The sequence below is a fragment of the Adiantum capillus-veneris genome, chromosome 8 (assembly GCF_014529385.1).
Source record: "Adiantum capillus-veneris isolate H3 chromosome 8, ASM1452938v2, whole genome shotgun sequence".
NCBI lineage: Eukaryota > Viridiplantae > Streptophyta > Polypodiopsida > Polypodiales > Pteridaceae > Adiantum > Adiantum capillus-veneris.
Window position 1 is genome coordinate 19,568,347 of NC_140938.1, and position 17,842 is coordinate 19,586,188.

The window sequence follows — 17,842 nt, forward strand, 5'->3', positions numbered from 1 at the left end:
TGAGTTGGTCCCATGTTAGGCTGGTATCTGTACATGGATTGTCCTTGTGGCCTCATGGGTACGTACTGAATATTCCCATCATACTTTGGTCGGTAGTAGCACTCATCGGTCTCATGGTTGGTCCATTTATCCTTGATTGCACACCATTTCTGTGGTCTAATTGGTTGTCCCTGTTGAGGTATCCCTTGCCCTGGTCCCCTCATAGGTGCTTTTTGTATGTAATTCATCATGTCATTCATCCTTTTGAGCATGTCTTCTATGGCTGAAAGTGGTGGTGTAGTAGCCGTTCCCTCTTGTGTTAGTTTAGTGGATGCTGTTTTCTCACTTTGGTTATCCTTAGGGACATCTTCTTCATTGAAAATATCACAATTGTCTCCTAAGTCAATAGCATCTGAGACACACTCTTCTAGCTTTGTATGCTTCTTTCTATACAATATAGCATGAAGCTCTTTGTTAGAAATCCCTCTAGAAACAATGATACTAGTCGTTCTTCTACAGGTATCTCTAGCCTTGGGTATCTGGCAATGTATTGTTTCATTCGAGTTGCACAATCCCTAACTGACTCACCTTGTTTCTATTTAAAGTTGTAGATTTGAGCTACCGTATTGTGTTTGATCCTTGTTTTGGAACAAGCAGCTACAAATAAGGTAATGTGTTCAAGTCCATGATTGACCTTGGTGGAATTTTTTGGAACCATGTTAATGCTTTTCCTTCTAATGTCATTCCAAACCCCTTGAATTGAGTATGGAAATCAAATATACGTTTTTCTCTTAGCACTTGCTCAAAGCTTGCTAAATGGTCGTATGGATCCCCTGATCCACTGTATTTTCTAACCCATTTTTGAAAATCAGCTGGTCTAACACGTCTATTTGGTTCAACTCCCGGTCTTCTGGCAGTTGGTCCTGTTCCGAGTCCTTCAAACCAGTTTGTTGGAAATAGTGACTCATGTAGCCCTGGAATGGCCTTAATGTCACCCGGTTTTCTTCGTGATGAGGTGTTTTCTGGTTTCTTAACATTACTCTCAGAAGATCTCTCACGGTGTTCATCACTTAGAATAGTTTCTGGTCCTTGGCCCAATATCCAATCTCTTATGAAATACCTTTGATATTTGGTTTGTTCCACCTCCTCAGGAGTCATCATAACGAAGTTCTTGTTATAACAATCCCTAAACAGGTAGGCTGGTAGATCTGTTGATCCCTTATTCTTGATCTTGAAGATATAGATGATCTTCATGGGTGTTAGTTGTCCTGATTTGGCATGCGAAGTCCACATAAGATCTTTTACATTTCTATCCTCCCAATAATAGACTCCGATCCTAGGATTATCTGTACTAAGCCGTTTCAAAGGCTTCAAATCAACTTGATCGTATCCCTTGAATTCTAAAGTGGGTGGTCCTTCTTTTGCGGCAATATCTGGAATTATGGTGTTTACTTGTAACCCCCATTTTTCTATCAGGTGAGGGTCTTTGACTTCTAAATATTGAGTTCCATTTCTATCCATGTACATTTTTCCTTGTCTGTTTGTCCTAATCTCTTCTTCAAACTCAATACCATGGTCATCAATGCGAATAGCATACTCTTCGTTAGGATCCAAGTAAACCTGAGCTCCATGGCAATTAGTTTTATAAAAAGAGAGTGTATGCTTATAGTGCATTGTCGTTCCGGATTTTGAGTGAGTTAAATAAAAAGACATTTTGGATGTTGAATCAGAAAAAGTATCTGAGACTTCTTCAAGAATAGTGTGGAAGGAATTGCCTGGATTCATGCTTTCTTCAGTGGATACTCTACTGGAGGTTTCTCCAAATATGCCCTGATTTTCTAGTACACGACCAGATCTAAGATTCATAAAGACTTATGCAGCTCTGGATAGAGTACTTATCGTTGGATCGACTTGTTGTCAATTTCTTCCAAAAGACTTGACTTGATTGCGCTTCTGTCAAGCTGCCGATTCCTCGTCTGCCACCTGATTCCTGTACAATTTGATCAAGTTAGTCATTCTTCACAAAGATAGTATAGTTTTTGTTAGCTATTATGATTAGTCTATGTGTATCACTGCATATCGAGCTAATTTAGCCAATAGTTGAGATTTTCAAACTCGACTTTGGTAAAAAAAATCAAAAGATTAATCTGCAACCTGGAAACTGAGTGAACATGTACCAATTTGGATCCGATTGAACCCAAAATTGCCCGGTGGCTTTGTATTTTGCTAGTCTAACACTGTATAAGTTCCAAAGTCAAAAATGGTGCCTCTATGTAGCAGTAGTAAATAATCACGATTATTTACTTTTGTCAGTTTTTTGCACTTTTTGGCTTGGTTTGCCAAGTATACAACCTGTTAAGCTCCTTGAACAAGTTTCGACAAGTTTGGACAAAATCTGTTCAAGTTTATCAACTGTTTCGTATCCGCAAACTCTGATTTCACGAATCTGGCTTAAGTCTCATTTTTGTGATCCAATTTTTTACCAGATTGATTTGTGTGGTCTACTTGATATGCTTGACCTTGTGGTATACTCAAATGCGCAAGATTGTCAATTTTTGAAGCAGATGTAAATAATCGCGATTATTTACTATGGCTAATTTTTTGCAAGTTTTCGTCCCAACCTTGACACAGATCTGTTAAGCACTTCAACTTAAGGTCTCTAGCCAAGTTCCATCAAGTTCGGACTATTTTTTGTCAAATGGTCATCAGTTTTCTGTCCACAAACTAACTTTGCAAATTTAGTCACAATTTTCAATCCAATGATCCAAATCTTACCAAATTTGGTTTGTGGGCTTATTACAACATGGTAAAACTAGTGGTATGCTAACTTGGTTTAAAAAGTTGAAAAATGGGACAGATATAAATAATCGTGATTATTTACAACTAGCAACTTTTTGCATCTTTTTGGTCAAGTGAGCATGTACACACGTCTATCACATCAATATAAGCCTATGAATCAAATTTCATTGAGTTTGGTTAATTTTTTTCCCAATTTACACTCAAGTTTTTGAAAGACAGTACAAACTTTAGTTTTTTACCCGGTTTTTTGCCAGTTTGGTGATTCAAATCCAATGTGCCTTCACAAATGTTGTTTGTACACATGCAATGAGTCACTGGTATCAACCTTGGTCAAATTTAAGCTAAAAGTAAATAATCACGATTATTTATGTTATGCCCAAAATGAACAATTTTTTGCACTTTTTTCATGGACATGAGTTATTTTAAGCCTAGGAATCAAGTCAAAACTTAATTTGGCCTAAAATGTCAAGAAAAATTAAATAATCTGAGTTTTTGCAAACTATTAAAATTTTTACCTCAGAGTGTCCTTGAGCTTACCCATTGATTCATACAAGTTTTAAGCATACTCTCCAATCGGATTGAGTGGTTTGGAGTCTTTTCATGCTATTTCTAGCCATAGACCTGCCAACTTCAAATACAACTCACAATGATTCTTTCGGAGAGAGCAATGTTCTAAAATCCACCTCGGATCCTACTTACCCTACTCCTAAAGGTTCTCATGCAATGGGGTTGTGGAAAGTGTCCACAAACACTCGTTTTCTTGTTTTTTATGGTTTTATGAGCCTTGATCTTAAGACTTGTTTCATCTATCAATCATTCTCAAAATCCTAATCTAGTTCTACAATCCTAAAGGCACTCGACAAGTACAACTTACGTCCAAGCTACCTCTACACAGCAAAAGACGACAATCTTAAGCTATGCGGTTTCTAAAAGAAATTTTTTACTCTAGGAGATCCAGAGAAAGTTAAAGGATAACTTCACAAGACGCTCATGTTTTCCGCTAGTTTAGGTCTCTTTGATCCCCGGCAACGGCGCAAAATATGGGATGGGTGTCTAACCTCACTCCTATCTTATTGCAGATTTAGCGAGAACCACGATTAAATTGTCAATCCATGGGACGAAGCTGACTTGACTAGTGCATAGAGGCTACAAGAGGTTGTCAATCCCTCAAAAAACAACAAACAACTCGCATCTAACTCAAGCTACACTCAAGTGACTGAAATCACCAAAAGCCAATCGCTCATCGACAAACAAATCACATCCGTTACAGCGTCAAAATGACATCCAAACGTAATGAAACTTCTAGGACATGTTTATAAGACCTAAGCACACATGCTTATGGTCTCAAATCCCACTTTAGGTCAAGTGCCAAAATCGCAATTATTAACAGCAGTGGATTTTTTACCTAGTCATTTTCGACCCAGAATGCACCTAAATGCTTAGCAATGATGCCCCAATACCCCGCCTTTGCTCAGTTTTTTATTTTGAAGTGTAAATTCCTACCTATGATGAAATTAGGCCGCGGGTCGACAATACCAAAAGCTACAAAATACTGTAAAATGCTTACGTCAATGCATAGAGCTCTTACCTGCGGTTGCAATGCAACAAACGTGACTGCAATGTGACAATCGGGGAGAGAGTAGGAAGCGCGAGAAGGTTGTGCGCAACATTGCTCTCTGCTTTAAGAGATTGTAGATGCTCAACATGCCCTTTGTTGATGGTGGCTAAGTGTTTGCTTGCTATGTTGGGTCAAGGGCTCCATTTTGAGTCAGTTGAGAGCTCATATATGTGCTGGCTGGAAGTTCCAAATTCAAAAAAACAAGTGCAAAATTGACGAAGTTGAATAACCTGTCTTACTTTTGAGCTGCAAGTAAGATGGTTATATGTACTTACTGCAACATGACTACTGGTCCTGAAGACATTATGTCCCTGATACCTGCAAGCTTTTCTAAATGTTTTAAATACTCAAGTGAGGTGGATCTTGAAGATCCTTATGTACTATTTGAAATTGTGTCCTATATACAAACGAGACCATGGCCAATTCTTTTTATTGTTTGATCTCACTAAAAGTTATATCAGTGTTGGTTTTCTAAACTCTTTTGTGTCCTTATGGCATTGTTGTAGTCTAGGATCGAGAGGTCCTTCCAGCAGGAGGGTACTTGATACCTTTCCAATTGGAACATATGATTCTAGAGACCAAATCAGCTCTTTGTCAGGCACGAAAATGAGAACCATTCGAGATTTTCTTGAGGACGATGTGATGTCATCGGAGATGGAACAAGGTTCATTACATGAGTTAGATCCCATCTTAGCGGCTGAAGAAAGTAATTTGCAGATAGTTCCTTGGGAGATAAGAGATGAGGTTACTGCAACTAGTGAGCCAAAAGATGAATCCAATGCATTTACGCATAAAGGAGCAAATATTTTGGCTTCCACTAGACTCTTTAGCTGCTTTGAGTGCCCCACTATCCCTCTTTGTCGTCGTTATCCATATGCAAGAGTTCATGGTTTAAGAGACGTTTTAAGAGTGGTTTGAAGTCAGCTTTTGCTAAAGAAGGTTACATGCAAGAAAAGGGGTCCTTCATTGTTTCCTTGTGGACATGTCAGAAAGAAGAAAAAAAGGTCACAGGTGAGAATTACTTTTCAATTTTACTTTGCAATCTACTTGGATTTTCTTTTTGTTATACATTTGAACAGTAAATCTTATGTAGATGAGGTTATGAAGAAGTGGGATCCACTGTGGAATGAGGTCAATGAGGAGTTCGAAATGGAGTTGCAAAATAACCCAAAGTTGTTAGATTTTTTCGGTCACATGTTTTTTGTTTGGGAGGGAAAGCATCAAACAGTGGCATGGACTCAAGCCATTAAAGAAAAATTTTCCACCTCAAAAGATAAGCATTGTAGAGTTCTTTGTACTATTATCGATCCTACTAGAGTGCCAGAGATTGCCTTGCTCAGCAATCTACAAAGAATGAATTTGTAAGTTCTCTTTGTTTTTTTTGGGAGAACTTGAGTTGTTGTTCCTTTTAGATACCTAAGTATCCACTTCACAGCTTGCCAGTGTTCTTTACCTGGGTTGTCCATGAACCTACTCACAACTCCCACTGCATGTGCAATATCTGGCCCTGTCCAGACCATAGCATACATTAGAGAACCTACCACTACAGCATATGGAACTTTAGACATATAGGCTATCTCCTCTTGTGTCTTTGGACACATATCCTTTGTTAATTTAAAGTGACCAGCCAAAGGTGTAGAAACTGGTTTTGCATTTTGCATTGCAAACCTTTCTAGTACCTTCTTGATGTAATCCTCTTGAGATAGCTTTATTGTCTTCTTCGTCCTATCCCTTGATATTTTCATACCAAGTATCCTCTTTGCAACACCTAAATCTTTCATTGAAAAATATTTAGACAGCTCCTCTTTTAGGTCTTTGATGTCCTGCATGTTAGCATGTCATCAACATACAACATTAGGATGATGAACTTCCCATCTCCCAAATTCTTCGTGTAGACGCAATGATCTGAGTTGCATCTTTTGAATCCATGATCTAACATCCATCGATCGAACTTCAAGTACCATTGTCTTGATGTTTTCTTTAATCCATACAAGCTTTTCTTTAATCTGCAAACCATTTTCTCCTTACCTTTTACTTCATACCCCTTTGGTTGAAGCATGTAGATTTCCTCCTCTAAGTCACCGTGAGGGAATGCCGTATTTACATCCATTTGCTCGAGATTTAAATCATGAGCAGCCATAAGGCTTAAGACAAGCCTAATTGAGTTCATTTTTACAACAGGAGAAAATATTTCATTGAAGTCAACACCTTTCTTTTGTGAAAACCCTTTTACCACAAGCCTAGACTTGTACCTTTTCTTCCCACCGTCTTCTTCCTTCAGCTTGTACACCCATTTGTTTTGAAGTGACCACTTACCTTTAGGCAACTCAACCAACTCCCATGTTTGGTTGTGATGTAGTGAGTCCATCTCCACTTGCATGCTTTTCATCCATTCTTCTTTGGATTCGTGTTGCATAGCTTCTTCGTATGATTCCGGCTCTCCAGAATCTGAGATCAAGAGATGGTTGAAGGAAGGAACAAACCTTTCTGGAGGTCTACTTGCTCTTGTAGATCTTTGAGGAATAGGTTGAGGCTCCTCATTTGGTTGACGTTGTTGCACATTGTCACCATTTGCAGTCCTTGAGACTTCACCGTCCTCAAGCTCCATGTACTCATCACCTGTTTCTTTTGTTTGTTTTCTTTACAAGTAATCTTTGTACATATTTTGTTCGTTAAAAATTACATCCCTACTCCTTAAGATTTTATCGGCGATACCCAAACTCACCTTCTCCATAGCCAATGAAGAAACACTTTTTGGACTTTGCATCTAGCTTTGATCTTAGGCTTCTATCTATGTGCATGAAAGCCTCATACCCAAACACTTTGAGAAATGCATAATTCATCAATTTACTTGTCCATGCCTCTTCTGGAACTCCCCCATCCAATGGCGTTGAGGGTGACCGGTTGATTAAGTACACAAACATACTTACAGCTTCCGCCCAAAGCTCAAGCGGTAGGCCTGCATGTAGCCGCATGCTTCGTGCTCGCTCCATGATTGTCCTGTTCATTCTTTTCGAAATCCCATTTTGTTAAGGTGTCCTTGGGGTTGTCCTTTGTCTCCGAATTCCATTGCTAGCACAGAAGCTTTCAAAATCTTGGCTGTAATATTCGCCTCCATTGTCGGATCTAAGGCATTTAACCTTGGTACCTGTTTCATTCTCCACAAAGGATTTCCACCTTTGAAATATGGAAAATACATTGGATTTATTCTTCATGACATAAACCCATGTTTTTCTAGTCTCATCGTCTATGAATGTTACATAGTATAATGAGCCACCAAGTGATGGTGTACTTGCAGGACCCCAAACATCAGAATGAACCAACTCAAGTTTTGTATTTTTTCTCTCATTTTCTGATTTTTGAAATTTTACTTTCTTTTGTTTACCATAAACACAATCTTCACAAAACTCTAAGTCCACTTCTTTCAAGCCTGGTAGAAGCTTCTTTGTTTGAAGGGTTTGCATTCCTTTGGCACTCATATGCCCAAGTCGGTAGTGCCACACCGCACTATCAACTTCTGTAGTTGCTGCATAAGCTGAAGGTTGTGTTCTGATAGTACACAAGTAAAGTGTACCGACCTTTTCTCCCTTGGCAACCACCAAAGATCCCTTTGAGATTTTCCATCGTTTGTTTTCGAATGCAATGTTGTGACCTTCATCGTCCAATTGTCCTGTAGAGATCAATTTTTTACGAAGAGAAGGAACATGCCTTACATCTTTAAGCTTCCATTCATTTCCGTTAGCAATTTTGACAAAAACTGTACCTTTGCCAACAATCTCACAAGCTTCATCATCTCCCAAGTATACATACCTAAAATTACCTTTGGTGTAATCTTGGAAATTTTGCTTGTGTGGTGTCGCATGGAATGAAGCCCCGCAATCTACTATCCAGGAATTAGACACATTGTCTAATGAGAGAATTAGAGCATCTTGCTTTACTTTACCTGCCACATTGGCCTCCGATGTTGGCTTGTTGTCTTGAGACTCAGTCTCCTTCTTCTTCTTGGACCAACAATCCTTCTTGACATAGCCCTTCTTGCCGCAGTTCCAACATTCAAGAACTGACTTTGTGTGTGACTTGCTCCGTCTTTAGCGCGCACGACCCTTTTGGTTTTTGAACCTCTCCTTAGGCCTTCCTCTTGTTTCCACTGACAATGCAGCAGTTGATGATCCTCCTGTGCTTCTCCTTCGTATTTCCTCGCTTAAGAGAACACCCACAACATCATCAAACCTAGGAGTATTTGTGCCAAAAATAAAATTACTTACAGCCATCACAAGGTTGTCCCAACTATCCAGTAGAGATGATAGTATAAGGAGAGCTCGCACTTCGTCATCAAAATTGATTTTCAGGGATCGAAGTTGACTTATGTTTGTGTTAAAGTCATTTAAGTGTTCTGCCAACTGAACCATTCTCTGCCATCTTTAGATTGAACAAGCGCTTCATAAGAAATACCTTATTTTTAAAGGACACTGTTCACGCCAAGCTTAACCGGATTGTTCTCAGTGCCTTTCGATCAAGGACAATCCATGCTTCATCTGTATTCGTTGCAGGCTTCTTTGCAAGACCGCCTAGTGGCAAATAGAGGTCCTTCTGGTAGAGATAGTCTTCAATCTGCATCTTCCAATGTTGGTAGTTTTTGCCGTTGAACTTCTCAATCTTGAGCTTCCCTTCCTCCACCATAACTCCCACTCAATTCAAGGAATCCTTTCCTTGAGATAATTTAGCTACGAGCAAACCTTGCCTTGATACCAGTCGTTAGGAAATATGATGTAGCTAAATAGGTATTTGAGTAGATTACTTAATGGAGAGAGATAGATTTCACACACACGAGATTATAGAGTAGAGAGAGAGAGAGAGAGAGAGAGAGTACACAAGATATATGTGGTTCACCTAATGTGGGCTACGTCCACGGGAAAGCAGCCACTCAATGGCTTTAGTACTTCAAAAGAAGAAGTAGTTTACGAAGGGATTAAACCCTTCTTCCTTGCTTCACTCTCACCACCTCACACTCACCTTGTTGCACCAACTTCACACTCAGAAATGTGTGTAGAAATGGCCTCTTTTTATAGGCCAAAAGGGCTGCCCTCTCTCATGAGAGGCAGCCATGTGTAGACGCCCTTGTGTAGATAAGTCCAAATCGAACCCTCCAATCCGCCCATGTGTGGCCGCCCTTGAGAAGACAAGTCCACTTTTGAATTCGGCCATCAGCCACCGGCTATTGACTTCCGGCCACCAGCCCACTGGCGATTGACTACGAGCCACCGGCCAACCAATCAGTCCTTTTCCGACCACTTTTCGGCCGTCGTCTGGCCATAATATTCCGGTGAAGGGGGAAAAAAAGTCTCGGGGGCTTCCGCCCCCGAGGCCCCTAAAGTTGCCCCTGATTTTTGGCCATGAAAATTTTGGTTTCTGGCGAGTGATTTTCCTTCACGCACGATGGCTTCTCCTTATCATGGGGGCCTTACAAATGTGCGCTTTTACCACAGAAAATTACAAAGGGGTAAATCAGGCTCCATACTTAACATTTTTGGCTTTGCTTGAGTATCCTTCCTTGTGTTTCTCGATGTTTTTCGACATTTCTAGATTTTCTTTTGAAGGATATCTACCAATGATTTTGTCCTTGACACAATCATGTGCATCTATCTGCATCAGGAGCTGTGTGTTAGTGCTTGATCTGTCAGGGCATTCAGGATATTATATTTTGAACTGTAACTAAGACCTTTAACTTTTGAACCTTAGGGATATGTGGACATTAGTACTTATAATTTTGGGTAGTTGTGAATGTGCCTTATGGTATCTAATGGCGTGAGGCAGTTTTGTGATAACTATCGAGGCAGTTCTCTTTCTCCTGATCTCGTACTGTTGTTTTATGCTCTGTAATTGGGTGATGATGATGAAGATAATCTGATGGCAGTCTCTTTTCCTCTTCCTTATGGTGTTCTTTGCTTATTTACTTTGTAGTATTGTGTATGAATACTCAGTTTATTGTTCCTGATTCCTGTAAACTGCATGTTTCCTGCATTGAATACATGTTAGGGCTGTGTGCCCCTAACACTGTGTTCTACTAGAGACTGATGGCATAGGTCTAGCTTTCACGTTTCTGGTGTCTCTTTTTCGTCTATAGCATTTTTGTGTTCTCGATTTCTGGTTAGGAAAGTCAAAAAACTTGTCCTCCCCTCCTTTCATGAGTAGCTTAGCTCTCACATGTTCTTTGTTCAACCTCGAATCATCTGAGGTAGCTGAGTGTTCTTCTAACTCATCTGTTCATCGTAGTAGAGGTCTGAAAACACTTGTTGAGCTTTCATTTAAGTCCTTGGGTTCCTCAATTTCATCTTCAATGTAGAGGGTTGAAATCATTTGGATGGGAATTATATCATAGTCGTCCTCATTGCAAAATTGAGTAGGCACTCACGTATTCACACATACATCCATTGTCGCTAAAATTTGAGTCCACTCAAAAGGCTCAAACAAATGCTCTGGAAAGGGTTCATGTATATAGGCTTCATCAGTGCAATCCCTTTCTAAGAAGCTTTTGTTTTCTGAAGCCCCAGACATCCAAATAGGAGTGTCCTTGTTCAACCAAGCTGGAAGCTTAGTTTCAGCCGAAGAGACTGAATCAAACTCTTGTATGGGCGTTTTCATGACATCTCTATAAGTGTGATCTTTTAGATTAACCCTTGTTACATATCCCACTTGCTTCAAGTACAGATAATTGTTTTCCCAATCTTGGATAAGTTGTACCTGTCGCATGAAATGTCTTCCTAATATGATTTCGTAATTGAGTTTCTTCCCAAAGTTTACTATGGCAAAAGTGTGTTGATATTCAATCCCAGTTAACTATCACTTTTTCAAGCAGTCCTAAGGGTCTTTCAATGTGTCCATCAGCCCATTGCAATTTCATTCAAGTTTGTCTAATGACTGGCTGTACCCAGGATTCCCATACTGCTTTCGTGGCTATGTCTATGCCTGGCCCACTATCTAGTATTGCCATGGTTCCAATGTCATTATATTTCACTGGAAGGGTGGTGTTTCCTTCTTTCCCTTAGTAGTATTCTCCAACTTTGTTCATTGGAACAAATCGAATCTCTTTGTTATCCATTTTGTGTTTCAATTTTCCCAAATTTTTTGAGATTAGCCCCGTTATCCCCACCTTCTCTAGGGTTTTCTGTAGATCATTCCATAAATATGGCCTGATTTTTAATAGTTCTCCCAAAATAAGAGTGCATTGGATGGGTGTAGATATGATTGAATGAATGTTGTCTACTTCTAGGGTCTGTTCCGCTCTTTTTACTTGAGTGGTCTTACACACTATGGATTCATCCTCGTTATCACCCAAGTAAGAGGGTAATGTTTTCAAGGTCAATGGTTAGACATTCCTGAAGCTTTAGATCCACAATCCCCATACAAGGATTGTACATCCATGTCTACATCAGGGGGTAGATTGTCTAGCCATACTTCCTCTATAGGACCTGACCTAGAGTTAGGCACCCATCATTGATCTCTCTAACTTTTTACCATACATGTTCTGGCCAATCTTCCTCTACGATGGAATTTTGTCTAAGGCATGTTCGTTGTCCGGCACTATAAGTTATGCTTCTTTTGGCTCAATGTGAGGTTCTACCATCACTTTGGAATTTTCTTGATTGTCTCACCACAAGCTCCTCACGTTTTGCCATACTTTCGAGCTTGGGTTTTTGTTTTTCCAGCATTTCTTGCGTGATTCTTACCAATTTTGATAAGCTTCAAGCTTAGTTGCTTCCATGTCTGGAGAAGGGTAGTTTTTTCATTTGTTTTCAATGTTTTGGCATGCTTTTAGTCCTGCTTGGTAGGCTTCCAAGGTTGCATTAATAGGCTCAAAAATTTTATCAATCAAAATTGATCCTCGTTGTTTCTTTGATTTCGCTTCCTTGTCACTACGCATCTTCGGGATGAGATTGTGAATTTGACTCACATTTGTGCTGCCGATCCTAATGTATACTTAAAAGCCCTTCCAGAGAAAGATCAAAAGTTGAAAGCAAATGTCAGAAAATATTACTCTAAGGGTGAGGAACCTTGGTATCCATTGACACGAAAATATCTTGCACATCTTGTGTATGATGTGAGTAGAATTTTTCTCTCTTTTATATTCAATACATACAATTCTGCAATGATTGTTAATTCCTTAAGCTTTTGATAGGTGCAAATGACCAAGGAATTTAACATAAGGGTTGATCAGCTCTCTTGTGAAAGCTTGGCTATAGAGGATTTAAAGAAAGAGGAGGAGAAAATTTATCACGACCTCACTACAAAGTATAGTGACAAGATTGGAAAGGTATTCTTTTATGTTTGTAAGTTTTTTTGTGTTCATAGTATGGTTTTTTAATACACACATCTGATGAACATATTATTTTGTTTTGTAAGCTTCTTAACATTGTGGATCCACACTTGGGTTCGGATTGGCTTGGCAAAGTCTTGTCATTGCGGTGGGGTCTTGGAAGTTGGGCAACATTAGAGAAATTCCTATTGTGGATGCTCCAATACAAAAAACAAGCTGTTATTGTTATCACTTTTAGCGGTGGACAATCTCACTAGGACAGCATATGGCATCAAAAAAACAGATATTGCTCATAGAACATGAGACTTTTCCTTTCATATCTCTTAATGCTTTGAGTCAAGTATTAAATTGTTCTTCAATTTGTTTTGTGTCCACTCAAGCTGGCTTCGTGGGGAGGGTCTGCTGGCTAGGGTCCATGATAGAGCCTCACAGTTGGTGACAGATATGTTGGGTACATATGGAGATATTGTATTGTCAGCTGACTATACCCTTATGTTCTACTTTGAGGAGATAAATCTTGAGGCTAGGCCACATCTCTTCCCTTTGGAGGTATCTTTGGAAATGGGAACAAAAGATGTCGATAAATAAGCCCTCAAAAAGCTTGGCACTTTGCATATGGCTACACAAAGATTGGCATACAGGTATTTTTGTTTTCAAGGCATTATGTAAATAAATAAATTTTATTAATAGAAGTGTAAAAAAATGTATCCATTGTTGTTTTTGTCAAGATTCTTGAACTTTTTGGTGTCGTGAAAGATTCTTCCTTCGATTTCACCACTTGCTAGAAAGTGAACATAATTGAAGATACCTGATTCATGTATGTATTCAGAGAAGTTACATAAGCTTTCTTCATGGGAGATTGAAGCTTGCCCTTGGTGGATTGACATGGAGAAAGGCCATGTTCTAGCTTGTGAGAGGGATCCCAGAGATGTGATTGGAGGTAGTTATGTGCCAAGTTTATCGAGAGCCGCAGGTGCAGGGCTTTCTCTTAGACCGGCTACACAAGTACGAGTACAATCTTCAGTTGGAGATACAAACCCTTATTCACATCTTTTGCCTTGAAATGTATAAACTTGGTAATTCTAAAGTATTTTCATCGAGAAGGGATTTCTTGAAAAGGAAAGGAAGCTATAGCATGCACTGTTGCAGATGAGTTGATGGAGGAGGCTATGCCATCCTCACATGGTAGTACTTCTCGTACTTAATAACATCATTACACTTTATAGTCAATTATTATGTCTCTTTGTCCAATTTTGTGCCGTTACTTTCTTAGATATTGGTGGATCTTGTCAATTGTGTTGTGTCTTTTCATTTGATTATCCAGATAATGTCTCGATGCATGGTCATATGGACATGATTTTGATCAATGTATTGTTGTTATTGGGGACTACATTGCCATTTCTGGAGATTTTTCATTGGGAGTTAGGTCTCCATCTTGGGCTATGATTCATGAGCATGTGCTCAAGGCCCGGCCAAGTGATCTTGTTTATATGCGAAATAGCAAGTCAATTGCTTGGGCTGCAGATTTTATTTTCCTTGACCTTCCATATGGAGGATTGATGATTGGCTATGGTGTCCCACCCATGTGGGATAGGATCACGGAGGATCATGTTCGTGCGGGAATTCATCTTGCATGGAACACTTTATCAGACTTGGATTGGTTGTTAATCATGGCCTCTTTTGCAGGTTTGTAGTCTCTAACCACTTTGACGTTTGTATTTGAGGTTCACATTTGAAGTGTAAAAATCACTCATGTGATGTTTTGCAATTAAGGTGATACACCCCGATGGGTGGAAAGGTTCCGTGTTGCTTCTGGCATGCATATTTATCGACGCATAGTAGTGCTTCATCACGCTCCCTATGGCTTCATGGAAGCAAGAGGAGATAGAGTTCAGGTAGCTTGTATTCCTCTTTTGTAGTTTATGTAAGGTGTGTTCCTTTTTTCAAAAATAACTTTTTTTGTATTATATGTGTGTAGTTTGACACCTCGATGTTTTACTTGGTGCATTGATGGGTTTCCACACCGCCTATTTACATAGCAAAGAGTATGTCTTATTTTCGAGAACTTGGCATGAGGCCTACAGATTCTATCATGCAGCACTATATTCCTGATACCTCGATAACCATTGTCGCCGATGGAGTGCCTTGGCGTGGAACATTGCAGAGGATCTCTACATTTTTGGGTGCATTTGTGGAGTTGTTATGCAGGAGTAGAGGCATTTGCTTGGAGTTTGGATGTAGGACTGCACCTGTGTTAGCGCAGGTGCAGCTTCGGGTCAAGTGTGTGGTTCTTTGGATTTTGATGATAGTATTATTACAGGTTTTGTGCAATCTATGCTACATCACAAAAAGTGAAGCAGGGAGGAGGCTTCAACGCCTATTGATTTGGAGGATGAGGGTGATAGGCCTATGGGTGGGAACCCTTTTGATGACTAGTGAGACTCTCATTCCATAGTTGGACCTTTTATATACTTTTTTCTATCATATATGTGTTTTGGTATTCCTATGCCATTGTGTGTCTAATAATCTATCACTATGTCTTGACAGTTGTAAAAGGTGCCATTAGACTCATTGGCTAGTTTATATATTTTTTTTTATTTATTTATTTATTTATTATTTTTATTTTTATTTTTTTGTGAAGTATATTACCCATGTATATTGAATCAGAGGCGAGACGGATGGCGTCAGATGGTCACTTTGATTTGCAGCTTCATAAGCAACCTCGTTTACGCAACATATTTATTGACGATGAATGTGACTTTTCATAGGAGTTTTGGTTTGCAGATTTGCAATGTACTCTTTTGATAATAAAGAATGAATTGGGTCTATAAAATTCTTGCATGGTTCAAGGTTGCAAGATTAATGAAATTGTCTTTTTTTGCATTATATCTGTCTATTTTATTTCAATTTGTTGTGTTACAAAGTTAGAACTAGGAGTTTCAATTTGCAGATTTTGCAATGTCCTCTTTTGATAATAGAGAATGTTTTGGGTCTATAAAATTCTTGCATGGTTCAAGGTTGCAAGATTAATGGTCCCGTCTTTTTATTTTGCATTATATTAGTCTATTTTTTTAATCAATTTGTTGTGTTACAAAGTTAGAATCAGGCCATAGATTTAAAAGGGGTACTCTATGCTTTTGAGTTCGCTCGATTTTTTTCATCACCTCGAACTAGTTCGCTCGCCTTTGTAGAGTGCGCAGGTGATGGAGAAGGTAGGAAAGAAGACTACACACACACACCAACACACATCGAGACACACACACACAATCGTTACCCTGCAGCAGCCATTCAACGAGCTGCTCTTCTCTTCTTCTCTTTTGAACTATTATCCAAAGTATATTTACAACATAGTATAGTCAATGTCCAGCAGCCCATAGCACAATGGACATATTCTTTAACATCATATTCTTTAACACTCCCCCTCAAGCTCAGAGTGAGCTTGCATATGATGGATTCCCAATGCTTCACGAAAGTAGGAAAACTTCTCCTTTCCAAGAGCTTTTGTGAATATATCCGCAACTTGATCATTTGTCTTCACATACACCAAATCAATCTCATTTTTCAAAACTTTTTCTCTAATGAAGTGATAATGTACCTCAATGTGTTTAGTGCGAGCATGGTAGACTGGATTCTTTGCCAACATGATGCTGCTAATATTGTCACAATATATAATGACACTGTCAAGATAGTCAAAACCAAATTCTACCATAAGCACTCTCAACCATGACTCTTCACATGCTGCCAAAGCTGCTCCACGATATTCAGCTTCTGTACTTGATAATGCTACATTTGATTGCTTCTTGCTACTCCAACTTATCATACCATTGCCAATGGAAAATGCATAACCACTTGTAGATCTTCTATCCATAAAATCTCCTGCCCAATCTGCATCTGTGTAACCATAAAGACAAAGCTTCCCATTCTTTTCATAAAACATTCCATAACTGACAGTGGCTTTCACATATCTCATAATCCGTCTCACTGCATCAAGATGACTTTTACATGGATTTTGCATGAATTGACTCACAACACCCACTGCATAACTCAAATATGGCCTTGTTATTGTCAAGTAAATAAGGCATCCAACCATCTTGCGATACATAGTGACATCCTCAATGTAATGTCCATCATCAAACAACTTCACATTTTGATCAAGAGGTGTATCAACCGGTTTGCATGTTGTCATTCCATACTTCTCAAGCATATCCAATGCATATTGTCTTTGTATCATCCAAATTCCTGATAAAGTATTGACAATTTCAATTCCCAAGAAATATCTCAACTCACCAAAGTCCTTCATGTTGAATTCTCTCAACAAACTCTTCTTGACATGCAAAATTTGCTCAGCATGACTTCCATTGAGAATCAAGTCATCAACATAGATAACAATAAAGACGATCTCTCCATCAACATGCTTCAAAAATAATGAGTGATCAGCAGTAGATTGTTTAAATCCAATCTTCTTCAAGAATCTGGTTATCTTTTCACACCAAGCTCTAGATGCTTGCTTCAAACCATACAATGCTTTCTTCAACTTACACACATAATATGGAAACTCTGGATGTTGATAACCCTTTGGCTGTATCATATAAACTTCTTCTTCCAAGTCACCATTCAAGAATGCATTATCCACATCCATTTGCCGTAGATTCCAACCGAACATACTTGCCATTGCTATCACCAATCTCTTTGTATCTTTCCACACTACCATCTGACTTGCACTTGACTTTGTATACCCATTTTGAACCAATTGCTTTCTTTCCACTTGGCAAGCGAACCAAATCCCAAGTGTCATTCTTCACAAGGGCATCCATCTCATCATCCATAGCTGACTCCCATTCTGATTTTCCAATTGCCTCTTGAAAACATGTAGGCTCTTTATGTTGCACACGTGAAACCATGTATGCATAATGTGTACGCATGTAACCGTTGTATGTCAATCTATCAACTGGATAACGCACCCTCTCTGATCTTCTCAACTGTGGTGCACTCTTCTCTTCAACTCCTGCATATGGGGGTACATATTTCTCAATATGCTTACTGCCAGGTGTCCTCAAATGTGGTAAACCATGCTCTTCATCGAGGCTTTCATCTCCAGAACTCTCTTCAACCACTTTCTTCTTACCTTTCTC

General features: G+C 39.2%; 1 protein-coding gene across 1 annotated transcript; it reads left to right on the top strand.

The window, feature by feature from the left end:
- Window positions 1-13,879: 13,879 nt before the first annotated feature.
- On the top strand, window positions 13,880-14,721 carry LOC147451768 (uncharacterized). Its single transcript, XM_086518813.1, has 5 exons — window positions 13,880-13,895; window positions 13,984-14,052; window positions 14,235-14,396; window positions 14,553-14,605; window positions 14,689-14,721. Exons 1-5 carry the CDS (start codon window positions 13,880-13,882, stop codon window positions 14,719-14,721), a joined length of 333 nt encoding a protein of 110 aa, XP_086374939.1.
- The last annotated feature ends 3,121 nt before the right edge of the window (window positions 14,722-17,842 follow it).